The 27,413-nt window shown below is 44.5% G+C and overlaps 1 protein-coding gene across 4 annotated transcripts in view; it reads left to right on the forward strand.

The window, feature by feature from the left end:
* Window positions 1–381: 381 nt before the first annotated feature.
* Window positions 382–27,413, forward strand: part of PDE5A (phosphodiesterase 5A) — a 201,371-nt gene continuing 174,339 nt past the window's right edge. For 2 of the 4 annotated variants that reach the window (XM_069104890.1, XM_069104891.1), the window contains exon 1: window positions 1,401–2,361. In XM_069104890.1, coding sequence (XP_068960991.1) covers window positions 2,336–2,361 — 26 coding nt within the window. In that variant the 5' untranslated portion in view covers window positions 1,401–2,335. Of the gene's footprint in view, window positions 559–1,400; window positions 2,362–27,413 lie in introns of those variants that run through there. The other 2 variants (XM_069104889.1, XM_069104892.1) reach the window with 2 other exon arrangements.

Below are 27,413 nucleotides of genomic sequence, written 5' to 3' on the forward strand. Positions count from 1 at the left end.
TCAGCACCCACGCCCCGGGGACACAGGGCAGCAAGGGAGGCACCCCTCCCCAAAGTGCGCCTCGCCGCAGCCTCCGTGTCAGTTTCAGTCTAGCGCGGATTCTGCCCGAGCCTGCCACACCTGGAGAGCCGGTGGCGCGCCCGGGGAGGGGCGGGGGAGGCCGGTGCTACGCTCCCGCCCTCCGCCCTCTGGCCCTCTGGCCAGCCGGGCCGGGGAGGAGGGTCTGGAGCGCTCGGGCTCGGTATTCCGCGAGGGCGGGCCCCCGTGGGGGGGAAGGGAGGAGGGCTCCGAGCGCCTCCAGCGAGTAGCGGCCCCTGGGCGGGGGCAGCACCGCGGGACCATGGAGCCGGGCTGCCCGAGCCCGAGCCCACGGGGGCGGCGCCGGCGCCGGCGGCAGCGGCAGCGGCAGCAGCAACAGCAGCAGCAGCAGCAGCAGCGGCGGCAGCGGCAGGAGCAGCCCGGGCAGCCCGGGGAGCCCCGGGACACCGCCTGGGTGGAAGCGTGGCTGGACGACCACTGGGACTTTACTTCCTCTTACTTTGTGAGGAAAGCCACAAGGTAAGCCAAGTTCCCGCACGCCTCGCAGCCGGGAGCCTGGGGCTTGGGGGGTCCGCGGCTGTTTTCCTCTCCTTTCCCCCCTCCTGCCCCTCCCCTGGCCCAGGAGTCACCCCAGCACCGCTCCTAGGGCTGAGAACAAAAGCCCCCCAAACAGGGGGCTGGACCAGATGACCTCTAAAATCCTTTCCCAACTCAAAATCTGCGAGCCTTGGATCGCCGGAGGGAGTGGGGTCTTGGAGATCCCTGGGAGCCCCACCGAGCTCCGGCCCGGCCAGAAGCACCGTCCGGCTGCCGATCTAGTCGCGGCGCGGCGCAGACACTAAGTCGGCAGTCGGGCTGGGGCTTCCCAGGAGCAAAGAGTTTTCCTGCTTTCCGGGTCCACGCTGCAGTCTCGCTTCTGCCCTCCTACTTTGCCCTCAACCCCAGGGCGAACCCCAACAGTTTTCCCTCCTTGGAGCCCGGAAGAAAGGGCCAGTTTAGTCTGACTTCTTTCTCCGGGCATTATCAGAAGGACAGGCGTGTGTGTGCTTTTCTGTGTGCTTGGAATTGGGTGGGGGGCTGAATGAAGCTTGGAACCTCCCCTGGCGTAGTCTCACCCTGGCCCCCTGACCGTGATCCCACCGCCACCCACTTTTCTGGTCTTCTAGCTTTCTGTACTCCTTCGGGAGTTTTGAGGAGATGAACAGAAAGGCCGCTGAGCCTTGTCCGGGGTTCCGGCCTGGCCTGGGTCAGCGCTGGGCTCTCTAGGAGGCCCCCGCTGCCTGGCACACGAGAGGGACAGAGGAGAGGGAGAAGAACGGCGGGGGCGGGGCCGGGGGCAGAGGCGGAGCTGGGCTGGGCTGGGAGGAGACCCCGAGCAAATGGCGGGTCTGGAGCTCCCCTGGCTAAGTGAGCGCGCCAGGCCGGGTCCGGTCCGGCTGTCCTGGACTGGAGGGAACCAGTCAGGCCTGGGAGCGCCAGCCGTAGTCCAGGAAGGAAGGAGAAAGAGACTGAGAAGGAGCGAGGCTGGGCGCGCTGTCCATCTTCACTAGTCTGGTTCAGCTTCTCCCAGCCTAGCCCAGCAGGGGTGGAGCTTGAGTGTGAGTGTGAGTGTGTGAGTGTGTGTGTGTGTGTGTGTGTGTGTGTGTGCCGTCTAACTGTTTGAGAGGAATCGCCACAGCTGCAGGAGGAGGGGGGCGGAGGAGGGGGGGGTGCTGTTTTCCCGAGGGCCCCTTCAGTTAGTTGTTCCTGCCTGTCCGGGGTGGGAAAGAGGAAGGATTGGGCAGCGGCGGCGGCAGCAGCAGCAGCAGCAGCATCTAGGGCTGGGACTGAGGGAGGTACCCACACCCGGTGGTTGCGTCTCGCTTCTCCTCGCAGAAGCGCGCAGTCCTCATCCCTGGAGAAGACTGGCCGTCGGTTGACCTGCAGTCCAAGGCGCGGAAGGCCGCGGCACAAGGGCTAGGAGAAGCAGGAAAGAGTTAGCCTGAGGGCCGGGTCAAGGATTCCGGAGTTTGCCGGGGCTCGGAGCGGGCCACAGACTTGGGGGGCCGGTGGGGAGGATCTACAGCCTTCCCTGTGGGGTGCTGCTGTGCCGCGCGCTTCCCGCCAGGGGGCAGCGGGCGCTCCGCGAGTTCAAGGGTGTGTCCCAGCATCACCTGGAGGGGAAGCGCCTCGCCTCACCTGGTCTCACCTCGCCCCGCACCTCCCTCCGCAACCCTGTCCGGGGCCAGCTCCGGCGCACGAGGGAACTGTGGGCCGTCGGAACGAGGCTGCATGGTCTCCCCTCCCGGCCTCGGCTATGTTGCCTTTCGGAGACAAAACGAGGTATTGTCATCCTTCCGTCCCGGCGGCCCCAACCCAGAGGGGGGGGGGGGTGGAGCGTTCAGGCCCCCGCAGGAGACGGGGGGGGAGCTGCCCCCCAAAGGGGCTGGGCCCCCGGGGCGGGGAGGGACACTGTGTCTGTGTGCTGGTCTTATGAAAAAGATTGATTCAGAGTTAGAGGCTGGTGGGCTTCTCCCGCCGCCCTAGCAGGACCGAGAGAGGGGACCAGGACCTCTCCCACTCACGGGTTCGAAGATCCGAAGAGGGGCGGTCCGTGCCCTGGGATGGATTTACGGACCGCGATGTGCGAGAAGGGGCTTGTTGGAGAGAAGGCGGTTTAGGCTTGATGTAAGGGAGAACTTCCTTCTTTAGAGCTGTCCAAAATTAGAATGGGCTTCCTGGAGACACAGTGAGTTCAGGTACTGGCTAGGTCAGTCTCTTTCGGGGGAGGGGGGGTGCAGTAGAGAGGTTTTATTTGGTCTTGTAGAGGTCGGACCCAATCAGGAGTTTGCACTTTCAGGTCCATGAATTTAATTTTTCACTATTTTGATAAATATGCTTCGGTACACTGCTTTCCTTCGCAATCTTGCGTGTTTTACTTTATTTATTTAAAACCATTATTCTAAGACAGGGCTACATATGCTTCAACAGACAGCCCAGAGGGTCTATGACACAGGTTAAGAAGTCCTAGGACGGATATGGTCCCCAAGGCCCCTTCCAATTTTCAAATTCCAGAGAACCTTAGTAATCTCTTTTTGTTCATTTCTTTTCACAAATTTCTATCCTGCTGCTCTCACACCCTACTGCCCACAGACAGACCTGAGCATCACTACTACATTGGCCCTCAAGCAGGGAGGGCATCTGAAAGAGAGCCGGCTTCCACTGCAGCTCTGAAGTGGTATTAGCAGGGTTAAGTGTTCAAGTGCTGCCTGTTGCCACAGTCTGGGTGGCTCTGCCATCCTCTCCCCCCACACCCATACACCTTGTATTAGAGGGATGCTAATTTCCCATAACATTCGATTTCTCACTTTTTCAAATACCTTCCCTTGGAACGTTTTTGGTTTGGGTTTACTTCCTGGCTGCCCCCAGAAGCAAAGCTTTGGTTGCCATTGAAAACCCAAGGCCCTCACTTGCTCTAATAATGGGAATATCTTATTAGCCCCCTGGGTTGTTGTGATGTGGGCCCTTCATAGACTCTCCATCCCCTGAAATGGTTTAGGGGTTATTTTGAGTAGACATTTCACTTTCAGAGCATGCTGGGAACCCTTCTGAAAGATAGTAACTGTAGCAAGACATGGGAACCATGAAGTCCTAATCCTCTTTGCCATGTCATTTTCTAATTTTTTTCTGGCTCTTATGAGGATACTCAGGGTTACTGCTTTGCTCAGGCCCCAAGAGTTAGAGGGGAGGCAGAGTCCAGAGAAGCTCTTTGCTCAAAGACAGCCTTAACACAATTCCTGACTAGGAAGGGATGACCGAGCCCACTTATCTCACTTTTCAGGAGGATGTGGATTTCTGCCTTATGAGAACCGGAAATTGGTCCCATGTTTAGCCAGAGGATAGCAGGCCTTTAATCTCTGAAGTGGCCAAGAAATACAAGCTCTCCCTTTTGGGATTGTACATTGTCCAGCTGGTTGGGAGAGGCCTGCAAAGACTTCCAAACCGGTTTGGGTAGGAAGTTGAGTCTTTTCACATGGTGGGAGGGTGAGTGGGATGCAATGTAAAAAGAGTTTACAACTGGGTGATTCCAGATGGGACATCAGACACTGACTGGGAAATCTCAGAAGCACCAATCAAAATCTAGGCCACAGAAATCACTGCAGCACAGTTCCTGATAGTTTGATTATGATTTTAGCTTAACTACTGGCTAAATCTTGGGTCACCTTTTCTTGGAAATGCTATTCTTTTCCTTTCCATGTTTTCTTCAAAAGAAAGAGAGAAAGGAAGGAAGGAAGGAAGGAAGGAAGGAAGGAAGGAAGGAAGGAAGGAAGGAAGGAAGGAAGGAAGGAAGGAAGGAAGGAAGGAAGGAAGGAAGGAGAAGGTATAAATGAGAATGTTTTGTTTTGGCTTGGAATTAAGAAAAAAAAAACAAGAAAAGAAAATCTTATTCAGGTAGTCCATCTGCCCTGGGAATCTAGCCTGTTGATGGATCTAGCTTCTTAGTGATTTCAGGATGTTGGGTTCTCCCTCTGCCAATACAGCCCAGCATCTCCCTTCTCATCTTCTTTCTCATTTTGTTTCAAATATTCACCTGGGGCTCTGAGATGAGGTGACAACCAGGGCCTCATTTAGGACTTCCTGACTCCTAGACCTGGGCTTCCATTAGCTAAACCACATACCTCTCATTGGTTTATCTTGAGATACTGGTTCTAGGTTTGGGAGGAACCTTAAAGTTCATCAAGGCAACAGTTCCTTCATTTTACATATGAGGAGACTAAGGTTTGTTGTCATGTCTGACTCTGACTCCCACCAAAAGTAAGGGAGTGTGGCAAAGATCCTGGAGTGCTTTAGCTATTTCCTTCTCCAGCTCATTTTACAGATGAGGAAACTGGGTCAGAATCAAGTTACTTGCCCAGGGTCACACAGTTAGTGTCTCAGACTGGATGTGAATCTATGAAGATGACTCTTCCGGATTCCAAGTCCAGTGCTCTGTGCACTATGGCCCCACCTAGTTGCCCCAAAACCAAGGCTTTAAAAAATTAACTGACTTTCCTGCAGTCACACAGAGTGCTAATAGAATCGGGATTTGAACTCTGGTTCTCTGAATCCAGGTCAGCTCTTTCCACTGTCCTCTGGAGTTTTAACTGTTGAGTTTCAACAAGAGTTTGGGTGTCTCTGCTGGACCCCCTGAGATTGGCCGCAGGAAGAGGACAATTAAAACAGAGGAGGCCACAGTCTTCCTCCTAAAGATGGATGGTGAGCTGTCAGTATTCTTTGTAACTCACTGAAAAGGTAGCATTTGATTAAAGAGGTGCCTGGAGAGCAGTTTCCCTGCGACTAAACTTGAATTAATAAGAAAACAATACCAGGATCTCTTGGACATTAAAAAGAGATGGAGGAGGGGAGAATTGGTGACAGCCCAGGTCTTCCCCACTTTATTGTGCATTGGATCATCATTTACGTTAATAGTGTGAATGACCAGTATTTTGGCAATTAATTTTCAACAAAACAACTGGAATATGTAGAGAGCTATTTCTATGCCCTCTGTTGGACTGCCCAGATCCTGTGAAGGACAAGGATCGTTTTTTTCCAGTGTGTGTTTACATTCCAAATGTAAGCCTTCTTGATTCTAAGACCTATGAAATGTGATTTGTTTTCAGCAGCAGCTTAGAATACTGTTAACTTTTGATCTTTGAGATTTAAGTACAGCTGGGATGTAAACGTAATTTTTCCCCCAGTTTTCTAACAATTGTAGGTTGTCTCTCAGATCTTTACAAATTGCTTTGTTTTGTACCAGGTCAAAAAAACAAATGCTGTGTTGCATATCATTGAATGGACTGATATTAAGTTTTTCTGGTGGTTTGGATTGAAGTCCTAGAATAATAGGCAGTTTGATACTCCCGAGTAGCTTTCCATAATTAACTTTATACTTAGGAGCATAGATTTATAGCTGGAGGGGACCTCAGAGATCAACTAATCCAACCCTCTCATTTTGTAAGTGAGGAAAATGGGATCCTAAGAGAAAAGGTGAGCTGCACAAAGTTACAGGTGCAAAAGAGTGCTCCCCCACCCCAAGGACTGGGCTCCCCAGGGTCTCTGATCCCAGAGTTTGCCACTGAATAATAAATACTATGTCTACTCAACATCACAAAGAGAGACTGAATTTCTTGGATGGAAGCAGAGGGGGAGGGAAGTCTTAGGTCCCAAATGTCCTTAAATTTTTTTTTTGTCATTTTTCTCCTTTCTATTATCTTATTGTTGTTGTTGAGCTGTTTCAGGCGTGGTGTCTGGCTCTTCATAAGCCCTTTTGGAGTTTTCTTGGCAAAAATATTGGTATGGTTTGTCATTTCCTTCTCCAATTCATTTGACAGATGAGGAAACTGAGGCAAGCAGAGTCAAGTGACTTGTCCAGGGTCACACAGCTAGTCTGAGGTTGTATTTGAACTCATGAAGATGAGTCTTCCTGACTTCAGACCCAGCACTCTCCCCACTGCAGTGCCACCTAGCTGTCTTCTCTTACGTATAGAATGTTTAATTCCAAGATACTAATTTAGAAAGTAGTCGATGTGGATATAAAGCAGGCAGCAAGTGCCATTCACTTTGAAGTTTTGTTATTCTCCTATTAAGCTGAAGAGACTGTTTCATGTGAGTAATTTCCCTACAAATTATTTGTAAAGTAGATTTTGCCATTTGCCCTGCATTTGGAGTCCCAAGACCTGGGTTCCAAATTCAGCTGTGCTACTTACCAACTCGGTTCACTTAATTCTCTTCTTCATTTCCTCCTTTCTAAACCAAGGGGACCAAACTGAATAAAGTCTAAGGTGTCTATACACGCTAAATCCTGTGGTTCATAGAAAATAAAATCCGCGATCACGGACCAACTACTCCTGCTTTCTGTCCTTGTTTCGTATTGTTTGTCAATTCATTCCCTTTGTGGAATGAATCTCTTACTCAGGGGGGTGGGTACGGGAGTGTTATGTATGCTGTTTATAACTGGACAATATCTACCTGCCTTTTTGTACTTTTGAATCAGAGAACTTGGAGCCAATTTCCTCTTCCTGGACTTTTGTACCTAGTGCAGCTACTGTAAATTAGCTCCAATTCATTTTATCCTTGACCTGTTTGTACTTAGTTGTTGGCATATTGTCTTACCCCATTCAAATATGAGTTCCTTGAGAACAGGGTTATTTTTTTCTTTTCTTTGAATCTTTAGCTCTTTAGCATATAGTAGGTGTTTAATAAATGCTTGTTGACTTGATTAAGGGTTTTTGGTTGTTTTATTTTTTCTTCTTCTTAGAGAGGCAATGTGGTATAGTGGGGAAAGTTTTGAAGTTGGAGTCAGGAGCACCTAAATTTGAATCCACTCTCTGATATCTGTTATCTGTGTGACCCTGAGCAAGTCACATAACCTCCCTGATCCTCAATTTCATCTGTAAAATGAGAAGTAATAATAGCACCCCCTCACAGGGTTGTTGTAATGATTAAATGAGATAACATAATTAAAATGATGTCCAGACCTTCAAGTGCTATAGAAATATCAGCTGTGGGGGTTTTTTAATTAGTAGCAATAGCAGCCCATTAGCAACTTAAATATTTAATGTTCCAACTTGAGATTAGTTTTAGATTGATTTTCTATAGAAGTGTGTCTGAAAAACATACTTATCATAACAGAAATCTTTATAGTACTCTAAGGTTTGCAAAGTGCTTCATATGTTATAACATTAGCCCTCACAACAACCGTATAAGGTAGGTATGGCTTATTAACTTTATCTTACAAATAAGAAAAATGAACCCGAGAGGGTCAGTCATCTGTCCATAGTTACACAGCCAGTAAATAACAGACATGGGATTTGCCCCCTGGTTTTCAAGTCTCTAAGCCAAGCACCCTATCCTTTCAGCCATACTGACTCCAGTTAGGCTGGCAAAAACTTATCGATTCAAAGCAATGCCCACCAAACCCAGGTGGAAGACACTTTATTTTATTATGTGACCACCTAAAAGAAATGTCTACTGTAAGGGGTTATCTAAAGGATAGTTGTGACCTGGACTGACAATTTCTGGATTGTCATTTGTGTTCATGAAGTCCTCCAGCAGAAGAGTTCCCTGGGGACGCTGGCAGTCCCAAGTAATTGGCTATATTGGTTTGCATCTGTCTGAGAATTGGACACAGTCACTTGTGAGATGGTGTTTCTTGCCTCCTTGTCCCCCTATTGCCAGGGTCTGCCCAGTGGTCAGTCTTTTCAGCTTGTCTTCATTACAGAAAGGCTGACCTCCACTGTGATGGAGTGAGCACTTCCCCCAGTTTGTACAGCTTTGCCTTTGCTCCTATTTCCCCTAGGACCTTTCTTAAACTCTCTGGTATGTTTTTGATAATGTGGGAAAAATATTTTGCCATTGGCATTTTGTAACAGGGCTCAAGGCAGTATACGATAATGATGTGGCTGAAGAGGACCAGATGAACGCTGGCAATGGAGATGGCTCTAACTTTGCGCGTCCCTCTTTTCTTTGGCTCTGTTGTGATTCTGCTTTGCTCATAGAGCACAGAGCCTCCTTTGCTGCAGGCATGCCATGCTCTTAGCCATGTCTCCCAATTGATCATGATGAATTACAGGGGCAGATACCCTCCTGCATCCTAAGGATCTCTGGGTCTTGCCATGTACCCTGCAATTTACCCACCCCCGATGTGTTGTGTTGTCTCCTCCTAGAGTGGGACCTCTTGGAAAGAAGAGGCTATCTTATTTTCTATGTGTCTCCACTGCAGCTACTAAGCACAAGGCTTGACATATAGTAGGTAGGATTTAAAATATGCTTTTTCATTTGTTCATGTAGAATAGAGCTGATCAGGGCACTCCTGCTTTAAAAACTTCAGTGACCTTCTGTTGTATACTAAATAAAGATCAGTTACTATTGTCTGGAAACCAAGATGATCTAGAAGCTGATGTCTCTCTTCCCCTTCTCCCCCTCTTCCTCCATCCCAGAACCCACTACTAAGGGCCCCTTTCCCTGTCCCTTTGTCAGGGGCCACCTAGAGCCGTCAGGGCTGCTTGAATGTTCACATGGCTTAGAGAGATGGAAGTCATCAAGTTCATTCCTTAGAGTGACATTGAGGGCCACTATGCCTTCCCGTCTGCCCTGCTTTTATGTTCTCCAGACCGCTAGAGGCGTCGTCTAATCTACCAGTGAACATAGAGGGGCCTCTGGGCCTTTCCATCTGCACCACTGATGGACCCAGTGGTGTAATGACTCCAGACCCTACATTTTGCCTCATGCCCTTTCCTTTGGCCATGCCATCATGCAGTGCAGCTGTACCCAAGCTAACATCTCCAGGTTCCTGTTGCAATGACCCTCTTTCTAGTGTCCACCTCCTCCAAACTCCTGCAGAGCAGAGACCAGATACCTTCATAGTCAGACTGATGCAGGGCCATGAATCATAGATGTGGAGCTAGAAGGACTTCAGAGGCCATCGGGGTCAACCTTCTTCATTTCTGAGGCTTGGAAATATTAACTACTTTGGCTGAGGTCACACAGGCAGGAATGTAGGTCACACATCAGAGGAAGGATTTGAATCCAGGCTCCTTGCCTGCAAAACCAGAACTTCTGGCATTAGCTTTGCAACCTTGCCTTGCTCCCTCCTTTTGACTCACCACTGGGATCTTCTCTGCCCCCTAACATTCCCCAGGTTGGTTCTCTAGTTCTTTGGCTCAGCCTGTGACATTCTCTATGACTCTAATTACCCATCCTCCCCCTCCCCACCCCTTTGCCTTCTGAATACCTACCACCTTCTAGAATCTTTGATTGAAACTTCAAAGGGACTTTGGAAAGCCAAATGACTGGTCACCTTTTTCAGGAAGCTCCCAGGTTCTCTGTGTGTTCACTAACATCTTCCTGGATGAGGTATGGCATGGGTTCATAGACTGACAGTCAGTAGGGCTACCCCAAGTTCCTACTGCTAGGAGCAGGAAGAATTTGAACCCAGATCTTTTTGACACCAAGTTCTGTGCTCCAGTCACTGCACTTCCATACACCTGCCTCTTATAGCCCTGGGCTTCATTCTCTTGTAACATTGTATCTCCTCCTGACTAAAAGTGAGGGCTGGGATTATGGCATCTAAGCTTTGGATCTCCTCCAGGATTTATCATAGTGCTTGGCCCACCAGAAGCACTGAGCCTTGGCTTCTTGACCTTCACCCTTCCCTCACTTGCCTTCAGATATTGGGCAAGAGAGGCATTTAGCCTCTCCGGGTCCATTTCCTCTTCTGTGACTGAGAGGACCTCTTGTGTTCCTGAGGTCTCTTTCCACTCTCTGCCCCCTGATCTTGATGGTGGTGTTTAGTCATTTTTCAGGCATGTCTGACTATCCCTGAATCCATTTGGAGTTTTCTTGGCAAAGATACTGTAATAATTTGTCGTTTCCTTCTCTAGCTCATTTTACAGATGAGGAAACGGAGGCAAACAGGTTTAAATGATTTGCCCAGGGTCACACAGCTAGTAAGACTAGAAATAGGTAGCCATTAAACCATATGTAAGAATCCCAGCAGGCTGTATATTGATTTAGAAAACCACATATTAATATTATCTATATTTTATTGCAATTTATTTTGTTAAATATTTCCCAATTATATCTCCATTTGGTTCCAGCAGTGTTGTGCAAATTTTCAGTCGTGCCTGACTCTTCATGAGCCCATGGACCACAGCACACCAGGTCTTCTATCCTCCAGTATCTCTCAAAGTCTGTCCAGGTTCATGCTTGTTGCTTCCATGACACTGTCTATCTCATCCCCTGCCATCCCATTCTCCTTTTGCCTGTAATCTTTCCCAGCACCACGGTCTTTTCCATCAAATCTCATCTTCTCATTATGTGGCCAAACTATTTAAACTTCACCTTCAGCATTTTACCTCCAAGGGTTCTGACTGTACTCAAGCATCGTGGGCCACATCTGATACCTCTGTTCTAGGCATACCTCTAAGATTCTACCCTGTATTACTAGAGAAAAATCTTTCATCAGGAGCTCCCTAAATCAATGAAATCCTGGGTCTAGTCTCTATTATATCTTATTACTTAATATATTTATTAAGTAAATTATCATATAATATGTAATTATTATTAGTAATCCACTTATTTCTTGTTTATTAACATATCTTATTCACTTAAAACCCTACTAATTGTAATGGTAAAAATCATTCCTTTGATGTGGACATTACAAGCTCAGCATGGCAGATACAGAATCCTCAAAGCTGGTTTGATAGCTCTACAATCAGACATACATATGTAGGGATAGACAACAGTTTATATGAAAATCATCTGGGAAATTTTGCAAAAGGGGAGCCAGCATGTTGTGTGTCAGGGTGACCAAACCTCCCCCCCCAAAAAATCCAGTGTGATCTAGGGGCTAGAGAAGAATTGGCGGAGGCCCCCACGTCGCTTTCCTGCTCTAGCAGCATCCTCCTGCTTCTAGGCTAAAATACAAACCTTTCTTTGGGGACCTTTCAAAGCCATTCCAGTCTGGCTCCATCCTAGATCTCCTCTCTGCATTCCTGCCCAACTGATGGCTTGCTGTTCCCCCTACATACGGTAATAATAATCCATCTCCAACACTGTGCATTTGCACACAATGCTCCAAATGTCCTCTTCTCACCTCCACCTCAAAGAATCCTTTGCTACCTTTAAAGCACAACCTTTTAAAGCTGCTACATTTAAAGTTCAGCTCCTACAGAAAGCTTACCCAGGTCCCCTTAGCTACTAGTAGCTTCCCCCAGAAAATAATATTCTGTATTTCATTTTCTAAAAAAAAAACATACACATTGTTTTCTTCTGAGTTCCATGAGGGCAGAGAGTGGTTTCATTTTGTCTTTGTGGTCCTACTGCCTAACTCAGTGCCTGGCTTAATGAATCCTCATTGAATGAATGGGTGAGGGCCCCAGTCAGGCCACATTAGGAGTATTGTGTTCATGTCTAAGTGCCATCTTTTGGGAAGGTGAGGAATTTCTAAAGGAAGGTAACCAGACATTTCAGGGCTTTTGAAACAATCTGTTGAAGGAATTGCAGGCACCTGGAGAAGATCCAAGAAGCAATGGAAAGATAACTTACTGTGAAGCCCAAAGACTTGGGTTCAAGTCACTGAACCTCCCTGCCCCTCAGCTTCATCTCTTAAGTGACGATGCTCAGATGACATAACCTGAGGCTCCTTCTCACTTGAGATCTTGCTAAGAGTTGCCATGTCAGAATGGGGGGAGGGCAGGAGATAGAGGGTGCAAGTCAGGATCAACGAATGGAAGTTAAAGAGTCATGTTAATCTTGGTGTAAAGAAAGACTTTCTTGCAATTAGAGCCATTCCAGAGGTGGAAGGGGTGGAGAAGTACTGGGTTCTGCCTCACTGGAGGGCTTTCAGCAGATGCTAGATAAACACACACCTGTGCATGTATACATACACACGTGAATGTGCACACACACGCACGCATGTATGTATACTCACATGTGTATAACATATATGTTATGTTTATAACACATGTGTATGTATGTTATAAACATGGTTCTTGTTCAAGGATGTGATAGACCCAATGGCTTCTGAGCTCCCTTCAAACTCTGAGGCTCTATAGGTAAACATTTTTTGAGTCTCTGGCTATTGATATGATCTTACTATGGATTTTCTCATGGAGTCGCCTAGTGGCAAAGGCACCATGAACATGTGTTTCCTAGTTGACTGGTATTGCAGCAAGTAGATGCAGCTTTGAGTACATTAGCTGTCAGTTTCAATGTCTTAATCAAAAGGGTGGCTGAGAAGTTGGATTTAGGGGTGATGACATCACAGGCCTCCATACCCATCATAACCTTGATGGTGACTTTTGCCTGAATTGTTTCCTGGCTAGCCCCTTTCCCTTTGTTTTGAATGGGTTACTCTGTGTGATACATGGGCTGCCATCTTTTCTTCTTTTGCTGGAAGGTCTTTTTGGTGTATAACATGTTAGAAAGTTGAAACAAGCTGACTTTCAGGAATACACATAAAAGAAATCCCACAATAAACGCTCTAGCACAGTTTGTATGTAGCAGTGACCCTGAAAGGACATCAGAACTTTAAAAAAAGACCCAGCAAATTTATCTTTTTTCTTTGTATTTGAGAAATGAACAAGTTCTTCAAAGGTCTGTATTTGTTACCCTTGGTGCTCTTTTAAAAAATAGTTAAGTAGGGGCAGCTAGGTGGTTCAGTGAGTAGAGCACTGTCCCTGGAGTCAGGAGGACCTGAGTTCAAATCTGACCTCAGACACAACACAAAAACTAGCCTGTGACCTTGGGCAAGTCACTTAACCCCAATTGCCCTCCAAAAAAAATAAAGCAAAATTCTTCCCTCATTTTTTGTGAGCTGAAACTATGTGTTCATTTCTGTGCAGTTTGACTTTTGCCTGTTCCTCTTTGAATCATGCTTCAGACACATAATAACTTTGTGAACCTGGACATTGATATCACTGACCTCTTTGTCCCTCAGTTTCCTCATCTCTGAAAATGGAGATAATAGCACATGTGAGGGAAAAATGAGATAAGATATGTAAAGTGCTCTACAAACCTTAGAGACTCATGTACATTCCTGGCTAGATTTCTTTCTCAAAGACAAGACCTTAAATCCATTTCACTCTGGAGCTTGTGGATTGGACAACATGCCCCTGCCCAAGTACCATTTAGTGGCTATTTGGATACTTTGAGGGCCTTCCTGGTTCAGAGTAAATGTACTGTTTCTCTTTTGGTCAGCCAAAAGACCCTAAGGGTCTTCCCCTCCAATTTCATTTTTTCTTTTTTTGTTAAAGGGGCCATTCCTTCACTCACTTCTTAAAAAGTCCTATTCACTGAATAGGTGTTGCCTCGCTGAAAGTGAGCACCTGAAAAGACCTTAGCCTAAAAGGACCAGGGTTTCCCATTGCATCCTGGGCCATCTCCAGTCATCCTGATGAATATCTGGTCACTGGACCCAGATGGCTCTGGAGGAGAAAGTGAGACTGGTGACCACCTTGTACAGCCCTCCCTCACTTAAATCAAAGTCAGCTACAGGTCATGGTCCTCTTCAAGAACTAAGGACAAGCCCAACGTTAACTGTTACTATTACTGTAATTATGAAGCATGTCAGAAAGAGTGTGGTGGTTGTTTGTAGAGAGCTGACCCTGAAGCCAGGAAGGCCTGAGTCCAGTCTTCCCTCCCCTCCCCAAGCCCATGCACAGACTGGCTTATGACCCGGGGAAGTTACTTAACCTATTATTGACGTAGCTGCTTGGCACAGTGGTTGAGTGCCAGGCCTAGAATCAGGAAGACCTGAGTTCAAATACAGCCTCAGACACTTATTGGCTACGTAACTCCTGGATAAGTCACTTGACCTCCATCTGTCTCAGTTTCCCCAGCTGTAAAAAAGGGATAGAAAAAGAAGAGATCCAGGGTTGTTGTGAGGGTCAGATGAGCCGATGTGTGTGCAGTGCTCCACAAACTTTCGGGAGTCTTGTACACGCCAACCACGACTACTCTGTCTTCCTCCCTAGTCAGAGCTTAGACACCGCAGGGGTCACACGTTCTGGAAAGGACAGTGGATTGGGAAGCAGAAAACCTAGGTCTGTTTCCTGACCAAGGAAGAGCAGCTTACGAGCTGTGAGACCTTAGGTAAGTCACTTCCTCATTCTGATCCTCAGTTTCTCCATCTGTCAAATGAAGGGTGGGCTGGACTAAATAAGTCAACAAATATGTATCAAGAACATACTATCGTACTATGTGCCAGACACTGTGCTAAGGAAACTTCTGAGGTTTCTTCTATTTCTGAAATAACGAGAACTACTGTTTAGATCATGCTTTAAGGTTTGTAAAATGCTTCCCATACATTAGATCATTTGCTGAAGGGAAGGCAATGATCTGTATCCTTCATGCAAATCACCTTCTCGGTCATCATAAATCTGATGTTTTTCCAATTGTGGAAGGTTTGGAAATACTGACTAAATATAGTCTGAATAGCTGAGTTCTTGTTCTGGGTCAGACCCAGTGTGCCTCTGACAGTGGGCCAGGGGGCCATGAAGGAACGCTTGGAAGTGCCAACTAAATATAGTCTGCCTAGCGAGTCCCTGTTCTGGGTCAGGCCCAGTGTGCTGCCCAGCAGTGGTAGTGAGGAGCCTGTGAAAGAAGGGTGTTACTAACCTTGGCGGCTAGCTCCTGAGCATCCTACTTTCTCTCCATAGCTAATTCCAGAATTGGTCTCGATGGACTCATCCACACCTGTTTGAAGCTATTTCTGTTTTCAGCTTCTAGCCACCCCCACCCCTGGAATAATGAACTCTGTAGTTTACTACTTAACTCTGGGATGTATAAGGTTTGCTTTGGTGGTGCCCAAGCCCTCTCTTTGAAGATTCCATGAGTGCTCCCTGGTTTTGTTCCAGGATATGATGAGCAACCCTCTGTCCACACCTGTCAAATCTGTGAAGTTCTGCATCTTGTGTTGGGTGTTGAGGGTGACAAAAATGAAACTTGGCAAAGCCCTTCCTCCCTAATGGAGCTTACTGGGAAGATAGGTCATAGGCACAGAGTAAGTCAACATAAAGCGATTGGAGAAGGGACAGAGTGCTACCGTGTTTCCCCAATAATAAGACCTATCCCGAAAATAAGCCCTCCCCCGAAAATAAGCCCTATTGAGATTGCTACTGTAGTGAAGGTGATCCCCTGTGCTACACGCTACATTATAGCCCCCCCCCCCGTGAAACGCACGCTGCGCTCCGAGCTGCATCCAATCAGAGCTGCAGCAGTGAGCGCGTCATCCTGTTCTTCCCCAGTGATTTGCTTATTGAATAAAGGTACATTTTTTTGTTCACATTTACCTGTTTATTAAAATTGCTGTCAATGTTCATTAAAATAAGCCCTCCCCTGAAAATAAGCCCTCTGGTGTTTTTCTGTCCAAAAAAAATAATAAGACAGTGGCTTATTATTGGGGAAACATGGTACTATTTGGGGGAATGGGGAAAATATTTCTGTAGAAGGGGTCCTGAAGCTGAGCTTTGAAGGGACATTAGAATTCTGGGTAACACAGGGAACATCTTCAGGCATGTGGAAGCTGTGAAGGCTTGGAGAAGGGGGTAAGGAAGGATGCATTTGGAGGACAGCTGCTCATGCAGGTTGGCTGGAAATTCAGTAGGTAAAAAGAAATACTATGAATTGAACTTGGAAAGGTAAATTGGAGCCAGATTTTGGAGGCCTTTAGATGCCAGTGGAGGAGAGAGGCATTTTTTTTTTAATTCCATAGGTAATAGGAAGCTACTGATGATTTTTTTAAGCAAAGGAGTGACATGGTTATGTTTTTTTTTTTCCTTGAGAAGATCACTTTGGAAGCTGTGGTTAAGTATAGAATGAGAAGATATTGGAAACAAAGGGACCAGATGACAGTTTATTGTAATAGTCTAGATAACAGAAAATAAGGTGAACTAGATTTCATGAGATCAGAAGGGAGGGATGTGGTGTTAAAAACCACATCCTTGTCAATTAAACTTTCGAGACTCATTGGATCTGGTGAGTTTTTTGACTTGGTGGAGGCCAGTCTGATTCTGAGGTTTTGAACCTGGATGATTGGAGAATAAAAATGGGAACATTTGTATGGGCAGCAGATTAGGAGGGGTTGGGGAGATGATGAGGTTCATTTTGGACATGCTATGCTTGAAATGCTGATGGAATCAATTTATAACTCTATTTGGAATCAGATAGACCTGGGCTTAAATCTCATTTCAGATGCTGAAATAATTCATTTAATCTCTCTGGGTCTCACTTTCTTCATCTGTAAAAGGAGGAGATTGGTCTCAATGGCTTCTAAGGTTCTTTCCAGGTTCTTTAACCCTATGAAACAGGTATTGGAGAACTGAGACTGCAGAGTCTGGGACTAGCTATGTCAATTTGCATGTTATCTGATTAGAGGTAATGATTTAACCCATGGGAGCAGAAAACACCACTGAGATAGTGCAGAGAGGAAACAGAGCCTGCAGAGAGCCTTGGGGGAACACCCATGCTTCCAGGGGTAAGATCTGATAAAGGGGAGCAGAACTTGGGGGAACCAAAGAAGGAGATATTATGCATCTTAATATCACTAGTCACTTGTTGGGTCATTCTATCAAATTTAACAAAGGGCTTTTTGGAATTCCATTCTGAGCATGTCTACCTCTTTCTCAATATCATTTGAGGCTGTAATGTTACCTGAGGCATCTATTGCTTTGATCAAATTTCTGGGAGTTTGCATTGAATGAAGACTTCAAATGAATTGAAGTTTAGCATTTTCCTCTTCATATTTTAGTAGCTTCTCAGTTTTATACTATTTCATATCATCTCCCCCAAGGGGTAAGTGGGTTTTAAAAATGTGTGTGTGTGTGTGTGTGTGTGTGTGTGTGTGTGTGTGTGTGTGTGATTGCCCTGCATTGGTCAGCAATGTGCATGATGTGACTTAAAGCTGAGAGTACTGTTGGAAAACTTTGTGAAGTCCTGGCTAAAGTTTTGAATATTTTCTTGTCGCTTCGTTGCTGTGACAATCACTGCTATTATCAGGTTCTTCTTGGTGGCAATCAGACAGAAACAATCCTGGGACAAGTCACCATCTCTTTGTGCTTCCTATATAGTTAATATTCTGCTGACTGCTCTGTGGGTGCATGAACTCACTGCCTTCTCTAGTCAAAACAAAGCATTAGGGTATAAATTCATCTTTTGAAAGTGAACAGCAGGCTACAGCAAGCATCCCATTCAAGACCAACACCAGGAGCAGAGAGCAGGACAACTCGGACAGCCTGTATATCGGCCTGTTCCCACAGGATTTTTTTAGCTAAATCTTCATATTTTGAAAGCTTTTCATTCCATGCATCTTAGATATTATGAATATTTCGTAGAGCAACATCTATTAGAAATGGTTTTTTTTTTAGTTTTTAGGGATCAATGTTATGCCTGGGCAATTGTGGGCAACAGTTCAGAAAGCGATCTCATTCCCATCCTGATACATTTTTTTTCTTGAGTTTCCCAGGATTCTAGGACACTGGAATTCCAGGAGTGCTACATTGAGGACTGTTATGTGTAGTGCAGAGATTTGTTACCTGTCTATGAAAGAAACAGTGAAGTTGTGATCCATAATTTTAGCTACTACCAAACCTTGCCTTACTTAGTATTTGGTTTAGACAAACTTTTTAGAGGTCGCAGTGATTTGTTGCACAGTTTCTATCCTATATCGCCTTTTTATATTCTTCATTGTTCACTAAATGTGGACTTTTTAAGTGTAAACTCTTTTATAATCTGTGATGGCCATGACCTGGTCCTGAATTGCCATCCTAGAATTTCTTTGTTTCTAGTAAAAAACAAAACCCGCATGACTCAAGCATTGATTTGATACTTCTTTGGACATTTTTGTTGTTGATGATACAATTGGCTGAGTTCATGAGGCTGTCACCCATGGAGGGCCTTTTGATTCAACTATTGATCTCAGCAGCTTCATAGACTGTATCCAGAGACAAACTGTTTTGGTTACATTAGACAAATGCAATAATGTATGCCCATTTTCAGCTTTTACTGTAATTTGTTTCAAAAGTATTTCTCTAGGTTTTTAACCTGTTTATTCTATTAATCCTTTTATTTTCCTTTTGGGAGAGAAGTGTTCATCATTCTATTACTGATTGTGAGTGATTATTTCTATGTTTCATTAATATTTTTTGTTGCAATACTCCTCAAAATTAATGTTATCATTATTTAAATTAACTGATTTCTCCCTGCCCTGCCACTAAAGATGAGTGGTAAATTCAAATCAAATCCCACAAATAGTTTCAGTCAACCCAACTTATCTACCGTGCTTCCTGGAGCCAAAGTCACTGCCTCATGTCTATGTTCATGTAGAACACCTAATTCTGGAAAGGTCGGTACCCCCCACCCCCACCCCATTAAAGACTAGTTCCTTTTTCTTTATAAATGATCCTCTTCTCCTTTTTCAGAAAAGGCAATTTGGTGTCAGGTCTGGTCTGGGGTTAGTTATTAAGTCATATGACTGATGAAAGAGAGCAGTAGATTAAATAAAAGCAAAGTAACATTTTGCAGAGAGTTGGAAACACAGGAGATGTGATTATGTCTTTGGATGATTCAATGCCCTATCTTTTCATTATCCCTCCCACAATGTTAGTAGTTGGTGTCTATCTAGGGATTACTGTTTACAAAGTACTTTCCGCCCATTATCTCATTTAACATTCACAACAGCTGGTGAGGTGAGTACTCTGGATATTATCATCCTCATTTTATAGATAGGATATTGAGATTCAGGTTCAATGACTTGCTCATTATCTCTCAACTGGTGACTGGCAAGATTTGAATCCAGGGTTCTCTGACTCTAAGTCTGATGATGACTCTCCTACCCCTGGCAGCCTCATGTCGACCAAAGTGAAGTTCCTCCAATGTATGAGTTCCTAGTTTGGGTCCTACAACCTGTGGGGAGATTTCAGGGGGTCTATAAACTTTGATAGAAAAAAAATTACATATTTATTTTCAATAACCTTTAACTGAAATTTATTGTTGCCTTCACTTATTTAAATGCATTCTTCTGAGAAGGGGCCCACGGGCTTCACCAGACTTCCAAAAGGGTCCATTACACACAAAAAGGCAAAGAGCCCTTATTAATAGAGTTTCTGAGTCTTGTGCATGCTTTCTTCCTTCTTTCCCTCTTTCCATCCCTCTTTCTTTCACTCCTTCCATCTTTTCTTCCTTCCATCTATTATCTCTCCTTCTCATTTCTAGATATACTTCTCTTTCCCCTTCTCCCTTACCCAGCAAACCTGCCTCCTACACCCATTGTCCATCTACTTATCCAGTGAAAGGAGGGAGACCCCACAGTTAGGTGGGGCAATGTACTGGGGAATGAACCGGGATCTGCTCATCACAGGCCCTGGGCAAGTCACCTAAGTTATCAGCCTCAGTTTCCACATCTGTAAAATAGGGACGATAATAATGGCAGCTGTTTCACAGAGTTGTTGTGAGAATCACGTGAGATAATGTATGTGAATGCTTTGCCCACCACAGTGTTTTATAAATGCTAATTATTGTTGCTGTTGTTATTGTTTCTTTTATAAAACCAGAATTAATCTTTGTCTTACACAGCTTTCCATTGAATTTCTTTGTTCTTTTCATGTACATTGAGGGGTAATGTAATGGGTAGAGAGTTTGCCTTGTCACCAGGAAGACCTGGATTCAGGTTCCGCCTGACGTTGTATCACCTGAGTGAGTCACTTAACTCCTAAGCACTGTGAGCAATACCCTAAAATAGCCTCCTCGTCTAAGGTGCCAGCCTGCACTGATGGAGGCAGGTTCCTGCAGGCATTCTCTATCCCAGAGAAATCACAGGATCTTCTAATCCCTTCAGTTTACGTTATCGAAGTTATGTCCTTGCGATTTTATACTGCAGCAGTCAACATACATTTTCTCTGTATTACAATTCGTTTGTTCAGTTTTCCACAATCAATAGACTAATATTTTCTAGAGTTTATCTCTATCAAAAAAGATTCTTGTACATATGGGACCTTTCTTCATTTTTATTTTTAACCTAAGGAGATACATCCCAGTAGTAAAATCTCTGGATAAAAAAGTTGGGACAGTTCAGTGCATGTTTCTTAATGATTCCATCCAACATTGGCAGAAGTTTCTCATGTATAAGGCACCGTGCTAGGTGCTGTATGGATACGGTGACAAATGCATGAGGTGCTAACAGCCAAGGTGTTGTCCTGAGAACAACTGCACTTATCTCCCAGCCAACACCTTCTGTTCTCTTTTCTCTTACCTCTTCGATCTATCTTCCATAGGACTGCCAGAATCATCCCTGTTACCCCCTGACTAGGTCAGACTACTCAGCTAAAAATCCCTTGGTGGATCCCTATTACCTCCCAAGTAAAGATGATAAAGCATTTGGAAAATTGGAGATGAAAGGCATTCTTGAAGGATCAAATCGAAGTGTTTAAATTTCATCGAAAAGTTCTATTGCTAGACTGAATTTTGTTTGTATGATTTAATACTTGTCGACATAATTAAATCCATTTCAGATAGTTTCAAGGATGTCCTTTCCATTTCATTTTAAGAACAAAAACATGCACATGCTCCAGGCCCTCCTTCCTCTAGCCATAATTGTGTGTGTGTGTGTGTGTGTTGAAGGTATTGACCCTTTTGTATATGAACAGTTTAGTGCTGAGAAAGGCAGAGAAAGAACATGCATGTAAGGAGAATTGGGAAAAAAATTCACCTGTAAATAAACAGTACCTCAGATAAAATGTTGAGGAGACACACAGACTTCTAAGAACTAGAGAGGAACTCTCTCTCCCTCAGACAAATACATGTAAATCTGAAAGTAGTCCCAGGGCGTTATGGTCTGCTACTCAAGTGCCTGTTTTTAGAGTTCTGAATTTTATAATTGGCAATTATGAATCAAATAACTGTAAAGTTTGTATAAATACTGTTGGGCTCATCCAAGACAGAAAAATGAATTTCTTGAGACATACCACTGAGGCTTCTATTTGAGGCATTTGAAACTTTGTTCAGAACTGTTGGAGTTCATTGGTTTTGGGTGCATCTAAAGCCCTAGAAGGGGCAAACATCTCAGGTTTGCCTGTTTTCCCCTCTACTGACCTCTCTGACTTGATAAAGAGAGACAGCAGAAAGATAAGCTTTGCATTTGTTTTGCTGTGAGCTGTTCTTTGCTGTGAAAAGAGGCTTGGAGCCGATTGGACAAAGCAGAATCCCTTGGTGTTTGTAGATATGAGGAGCTTGGGAATTCTTTGACTCATGGGAACGAGTCATCATTTAAAGAGTAAATCCCATTTTCTCCAAACACTCTGTTGAGGGTGACCATGAATGAAAAGAACTCATTATTACTTCCTTTACCAGAGAGCAGAGCAGGAAAGGCTTCAGCCAGCAGGGCAGCAGGGAAGAGTAGGTAGCAGACGAGGAGCTTTCCGTAGTACAGATCATTCCTAAATGGATCAAGGATATCAAGGCCTGAAGTTGTCCCAGGTACAAAGACTTCTCCACTCATATGCCTTCCTACTAGATTTCGCTAAGTGTGTACCCAGCACACATTGATAGGAAATTGTGAGTCAAGTTTATAGGTTAACTGGGATGCTTGATCAATCCTGCTTTTGCCTTCTGTTGAGTAAATGTTATGATGAATCCTGCTTTTGTCATTTGATGAGTAGATCTTTTTAGTATTCCTGCTTTTGCAATAAATACTAAGTAAATGGTTTATGTTTACAAGTTAGCAGTGTTATGGCAATTGTCCATATAAATAGGAAGCACACTGGTAGGGGCTCATGAACTATGGTAGTGAGCAGTAATAAGGATGATTTCCACACAAGCATTACTCTTAAAACCATGAGAGAGACAGAGAGTACTGCGTGACAGTAACATGCTGGTGACTCCTCTCTGGGAAGCCCAGACCTGCTAGCTTACCACTCAAGAGTCTGTGCCACACCCAGGTCATATGTTCAAAATGTGGAAGCTGTTCATTTCTTGAATACATGCTTTTTAAAGTGCATAACTATTGAAAGTGACTGCTGCTTGTTTAGTAAGCAGTTTTTCTCTGAGGATAGCGTCAGTCCTCTGCTTCACTCACTCACTCACACATTTTATACTCATTGTTCTACCATTAAAGGCCTGAAGGGTTCCTGATACTGCGAATGTTGCTGTTTGCTCAGTTATGGATTGTGCCAGCTCTGGGGCTGCATGTTTCTCCCAGCTCATGAAGCCCTCTCCTTATGGTATGTGCTGCCAATGGTTTAACATTATCCCAGGGGCTCAGCCTCTTGAGGGCTGTAAAGATGTCTTGTGGAATGAGAGTAGGCTAAATATTACTTCTAATGATGCTGCTTTTCCTATTAAGTTGTCATTGGCTTTGCTACTCAAGCCATAACATCTGGAATCCTATCTAATGTTGGATGAAAGACAATAAATAGGCTTCTCATGGAACTCGCTGTTAAATTTAAATCTTGCTTACGATAAGGAATTTCCTTGTTCTTGTTCTGTGGCATCTGACTTTTCATGATCCCCTTTTGGGGATTTTCTTGGCAAAGATAATGGAGTAGTTGACCATTTTATTCTCCCCATTTATTTTTGGGGTGGGAAGTTCTTGGCAAAGATACAGGGACAGTTTACCATTTTCTTCTCCAGCTCATTTTACAGATGAGGAACTGAGGCAAACAAGGTTAAATGACTTATCCAGGGTCACACAGTTAACATGTCTTAGGGAAAGGACATAATCCAAATTCTTCCTGACTCCAAGGCCAAGATTCTGTCTACAGTGCCATACTATCTGCCCCCTTGTTTTTCATTAGCAATCAGAGAATCCCAGAATCGGAGCTCAAGGGGACTTCAGAGGGCATCAAGTCCAACTCCCACATTTTACAGATAAGGAAACTGAGGCTCAGAGATATCATGTGACTTGGCCAGAGTCACACAACTAGTAAGTGTCTGAGGCAGGATTTGAGCCTAGATCCTCTTGACTCCCGAATCCAGTGTTCTATTCAACACTCTAAGCTGCCACAGAAAGGGGTGGAAGGCAGGAAATCCATGCTACAGTGGAAATGTCACAGAATTCAGAATCAAGCTCAGGCTCTAACATTTCTTAGCTGTAGAACTGTGGACAAACCAAACTCTCAGAGCCTCAGTTTTGCTACCTATAAAATAGGGGTAATAGTACCACATTTTTAAATTTACTAGTTAGTTTCATAAAAAGTGCCTGTAGGCATTAAAAAGTCCTCTAAAGATGTGAACTCTTACATCTGGTTTTCAAGAAGACTCACTGTGCCTTTGTCTTTAGACCAAAATGGAAGCTTTCTAATTTCCTGTTAGCTGAGGCGATGCCCAAGGCTTCCCTGTTTGTCACTAGTTTCCATTCTGGTTTGTTCAAACAGATGCTTTTCATGAATCTCACGAGAGAAGCAAACTCTTTTGAACAAAAAGTGCTGTGAACTAAAGACTTTGTAACTTGGAAGGGACTTTGAGCAGGATGATGCCCCCAGAATGTGATCCTGGACTTGCCTTGACCCTTCAGCTTCTGCACCTTGCCTGGCTCCATTTGAATAGAACCACAAGGTTGCTTCTGACTGACTTTGTTCCATTTCTCAGTGCTGAGCCTTATGAGATGCCCATTCCCCTCAAACAGCAGTATGGAGAAAGAATGAAATGGAAAGGACCTTGGCGGGTCCAACTTTTTTCAGACTTGGTCAACCTGATACCATGAACTGCTTATCGGATATGGCTGTTTGACAACACTCCTGGGCCATGGATTAATTTACGTAGTAATTGAGAAGTGGTAGGATTTTAGACCTGGAAGGGACCACTGAGATCATTTATCAGGGTTCAGCCACCCTGATATTATGCACAAGGAACCCTGGGTGAATTACTGAAGGTCACACAACTGATTAAGGACATCTCTGGCCCAGGGCTCTTCCCATTACACTGTCATATTTTGTCATTTTCAATGTCCTTTCCTGTCTATTTTTTTTTGCACTGGGTGACTATAGAAGCCCTATGAGGTCAGTGGATGGTGGCATACCCATTTTATAGAAGTGACAGGTGAGTCTCAGAGGCACTCTGGTTTAACATCCTTTATATAGCTAACTATTGAAAAAACTGGTGGGAGAACCCTGATATCTAACCCTTAGAACTTGCTGTTTGCTTTTACTTCTCTTATGTCATAAAGTAATGGAGCAGGTCAATCAGTCCCTACCCTATACAATCACAAAACTCTTCTGTTACTTTGTATACTTTAGAATTTTTGCATTAGCAGGAGGTGTGAATGTCATTTAGTCCTACCTTTAACTGAAATAAAGGATGATGACTCCTGTCTATGACAACTGATGGATGCTTGTCTAGACTGCTTTAATACTGTTAGTAAAGAAAAGGTTAGGCATGGAAGAAAAAAATAAAAGATTATTAATTGAAAAAATATTTTTAAAAGGAAATAGTCCATTGTTTTTGACCAGTTCTAGTTCAAGAGGTAGCCTTGTGGAGTGGATGGGGAGCTGGCCTCAAATCAGGTAGACCTGGGGTCAGGTCTGGCATCTGACATATATTGACTATGTGATCCTGACCCAGTCACTTAACCTTTCAATGGTCTAGGTCACTCTCTAGGATAAAAAAAGAAGAGAAGGTGTTGACAATCTGCATTGGTAAAGGAAGTTTCCTCCCTCTACCAATAAAATCGCAGCCTCTATCCCCTATTCCTATCTAGTTATTAGGAAGTTCTTACATTTATTCTTAGGGGATTGATTCCCCCCCCCCCCCCCAATAGCTTCCATTCTCTTTCTGTCTTCCTTGGGGCAAAGTTCTATGGAAAGGAGCAGACAAGGATGAGATTAAAAGAAGGGAAAGGGGAAAAGATTGGGAGGGATAGGAATTTGTGTGAAAGACCCAAGAATGAATTTGTGGAGGGAAAGTGTATTTTCTTGAATGCAGAAAGGTTGGAATTTGATTTAATGAAGAAAGATTCTTACGGTAATGATGGTTTAGAAAATCAAGTAAATTCTGTCACTGAAATGCTGTTAAGAATTCCCCGGACATGCAGAAGGTCTCACAAGGTGGTCCTACATGAGAATTACACACACTGAAATTTAGATTAACAAGAAAACCAAGTAGGAATGTTGTTAAGCACTGGGGACACAATGGCCAAATACCAACAGTGCCTGTCCTCAGGAAACTTACGTTCTATTGGGGAGAAACAGCATGTACTCAGACAAATGAGTACTAATTTGGTGGTTTTGAGCACTGGAAGAAATTATCTGGCCAGGGGAGGCTTTACATAGTAGAAAGAGTGCTGAACTCAGAGTTTGGAGATTTGGGTTTGACTTTAGGCCTTTTCGTGTATTAGCTGTAGTCATGGGTGAGGTCAATTTTCACAATCTTTAAAATGGGAATAATAATAATGATACCCAGAACCATAACCAATTAGCATGGGACAAACAGTGACACCATTGAGGGGTTCTGGGCATTATCTCTGCCACATCTGCTGTTCTGGGCTTCACCTAAAGATCTTGCTGAGCTGCGAGGTATGGCTTTACCTCCTGGACTGTCTTGGGTAAAGGTCACCCTCAATGGGATTATCTTCCCATACCAATGCCACCTGACCCCCTAGGTAAACCTGCCCCATGGTGCTCTGGCTTGTTTGGGCTCTTAAGAATACCTGTACAGTCAGTATCACAAAGTGGTCATGAGAAAAGGCCTTTGAAATGAGATTTCAGATTAGTGAACATTTCTTCCAATTTTGGTCAAGGGTGAACAGGAGAGATAAGAGAGGGAGAGTGACCAGTTGGAAAGAGCACTGTCCTGGAGGGCATCAGAAAAACCCTCTAAGACTTATTGTTATGTGAACTGGGTGAGTTCCTCGAAGGCTTCATCTGTAAAACCTGATGGAGGGGGCACAGTTTGATAAATGGCCACTAAGGTCCTGCTGTCTCAAGGCTCGGACCCAGTTTGCGTTGTTTCCATTATGGTATTCTGAACTTTTTGTAGAAGTAGGCTACTGCAAATAAGGCTTCACACAGAAAGGGAGGGACATGGCATAGCTAGCTGCCAAAGCTTCTTGGTTTCTATGACACTTTTTTTGGTTTGTTTTCTTTTTTCAGGAGATACTTTCTAATACAAAGTGAATTTTTTCACTCTCAGAACTGGCTTCTCCTACATGCTCCATGTTGTGGGTGAAAGGAATTCAAATTAGAGAGCTACCATATGGAGTGGGCATACTTGTGGAGGGTGAGGGATGGGGGCAGCCTTGTTGTTGATTCCGACGGCCGGATGCTGGGCTGCGTGGATGTGGTTTTAAGTCCAATTTCTCAAGTTTGCCTTTTTCATTTGGTAACCTCTCTCTTAGCCATCACCCCATAATGATGACAGGAATGTTTTATGGTCAGTGCTCTCTTTTCTGTCTTTGGAAATATTTTTGGTCTTCACAGGAAAATAGTAGCATAGGTTTCAACTTGGAAGGGGTTTTAGAGGTCATCTGCTCTAGTCCCCTCATTTTATAGGTGGGGAAGATGAGGCCTGGGAATATCTGTCTCAATAATTAATCCATACAAAGGACTGGAATGTCCTCTCAACATGGCCATATGAATGTGAAACATATTTGGGGGGGATTTTTTTTGCCATTTTTTCCCCTCTGTTTTGCCTAATTCTTCTACTTAGACATATCTAAAGCTCCTGTGGGTTTAATTCTCATTTGTATACAGATGACTCTCAAATCTAGAAAATTAGCTCTTGTTTCTCTAGGAGGGAAGGAGGGAAAGGGGGAAGGAAGGAAGGAAGGAAGGAAGGAAGGAAGGAAGGAAGGAAGGAAGGAAGGAAGGAAGGAAGGAAGGAAGGGAGGGAGGGAGGGAGGGAGGAAGGAAGGAAGGAAGGAAGGAAGG

This window comes from Petaurus breviceps, unplaced genomic scaffold (genome assembly GCF_028583685.1).
Source record: "Petaurus breviceps papuanus isolate PSGF00001 unplaced genomic scaffold, PetGlider_PUasm1.0 689, whole genome shotgun sequence".
Classification (NCBI taxonomy): domain Eukaryota; kingdom Metazoa; phylum Chordata; class Mammalia; order Diprotodontia; family Petauridae; genus Petaurus; species Petaurus breviceps.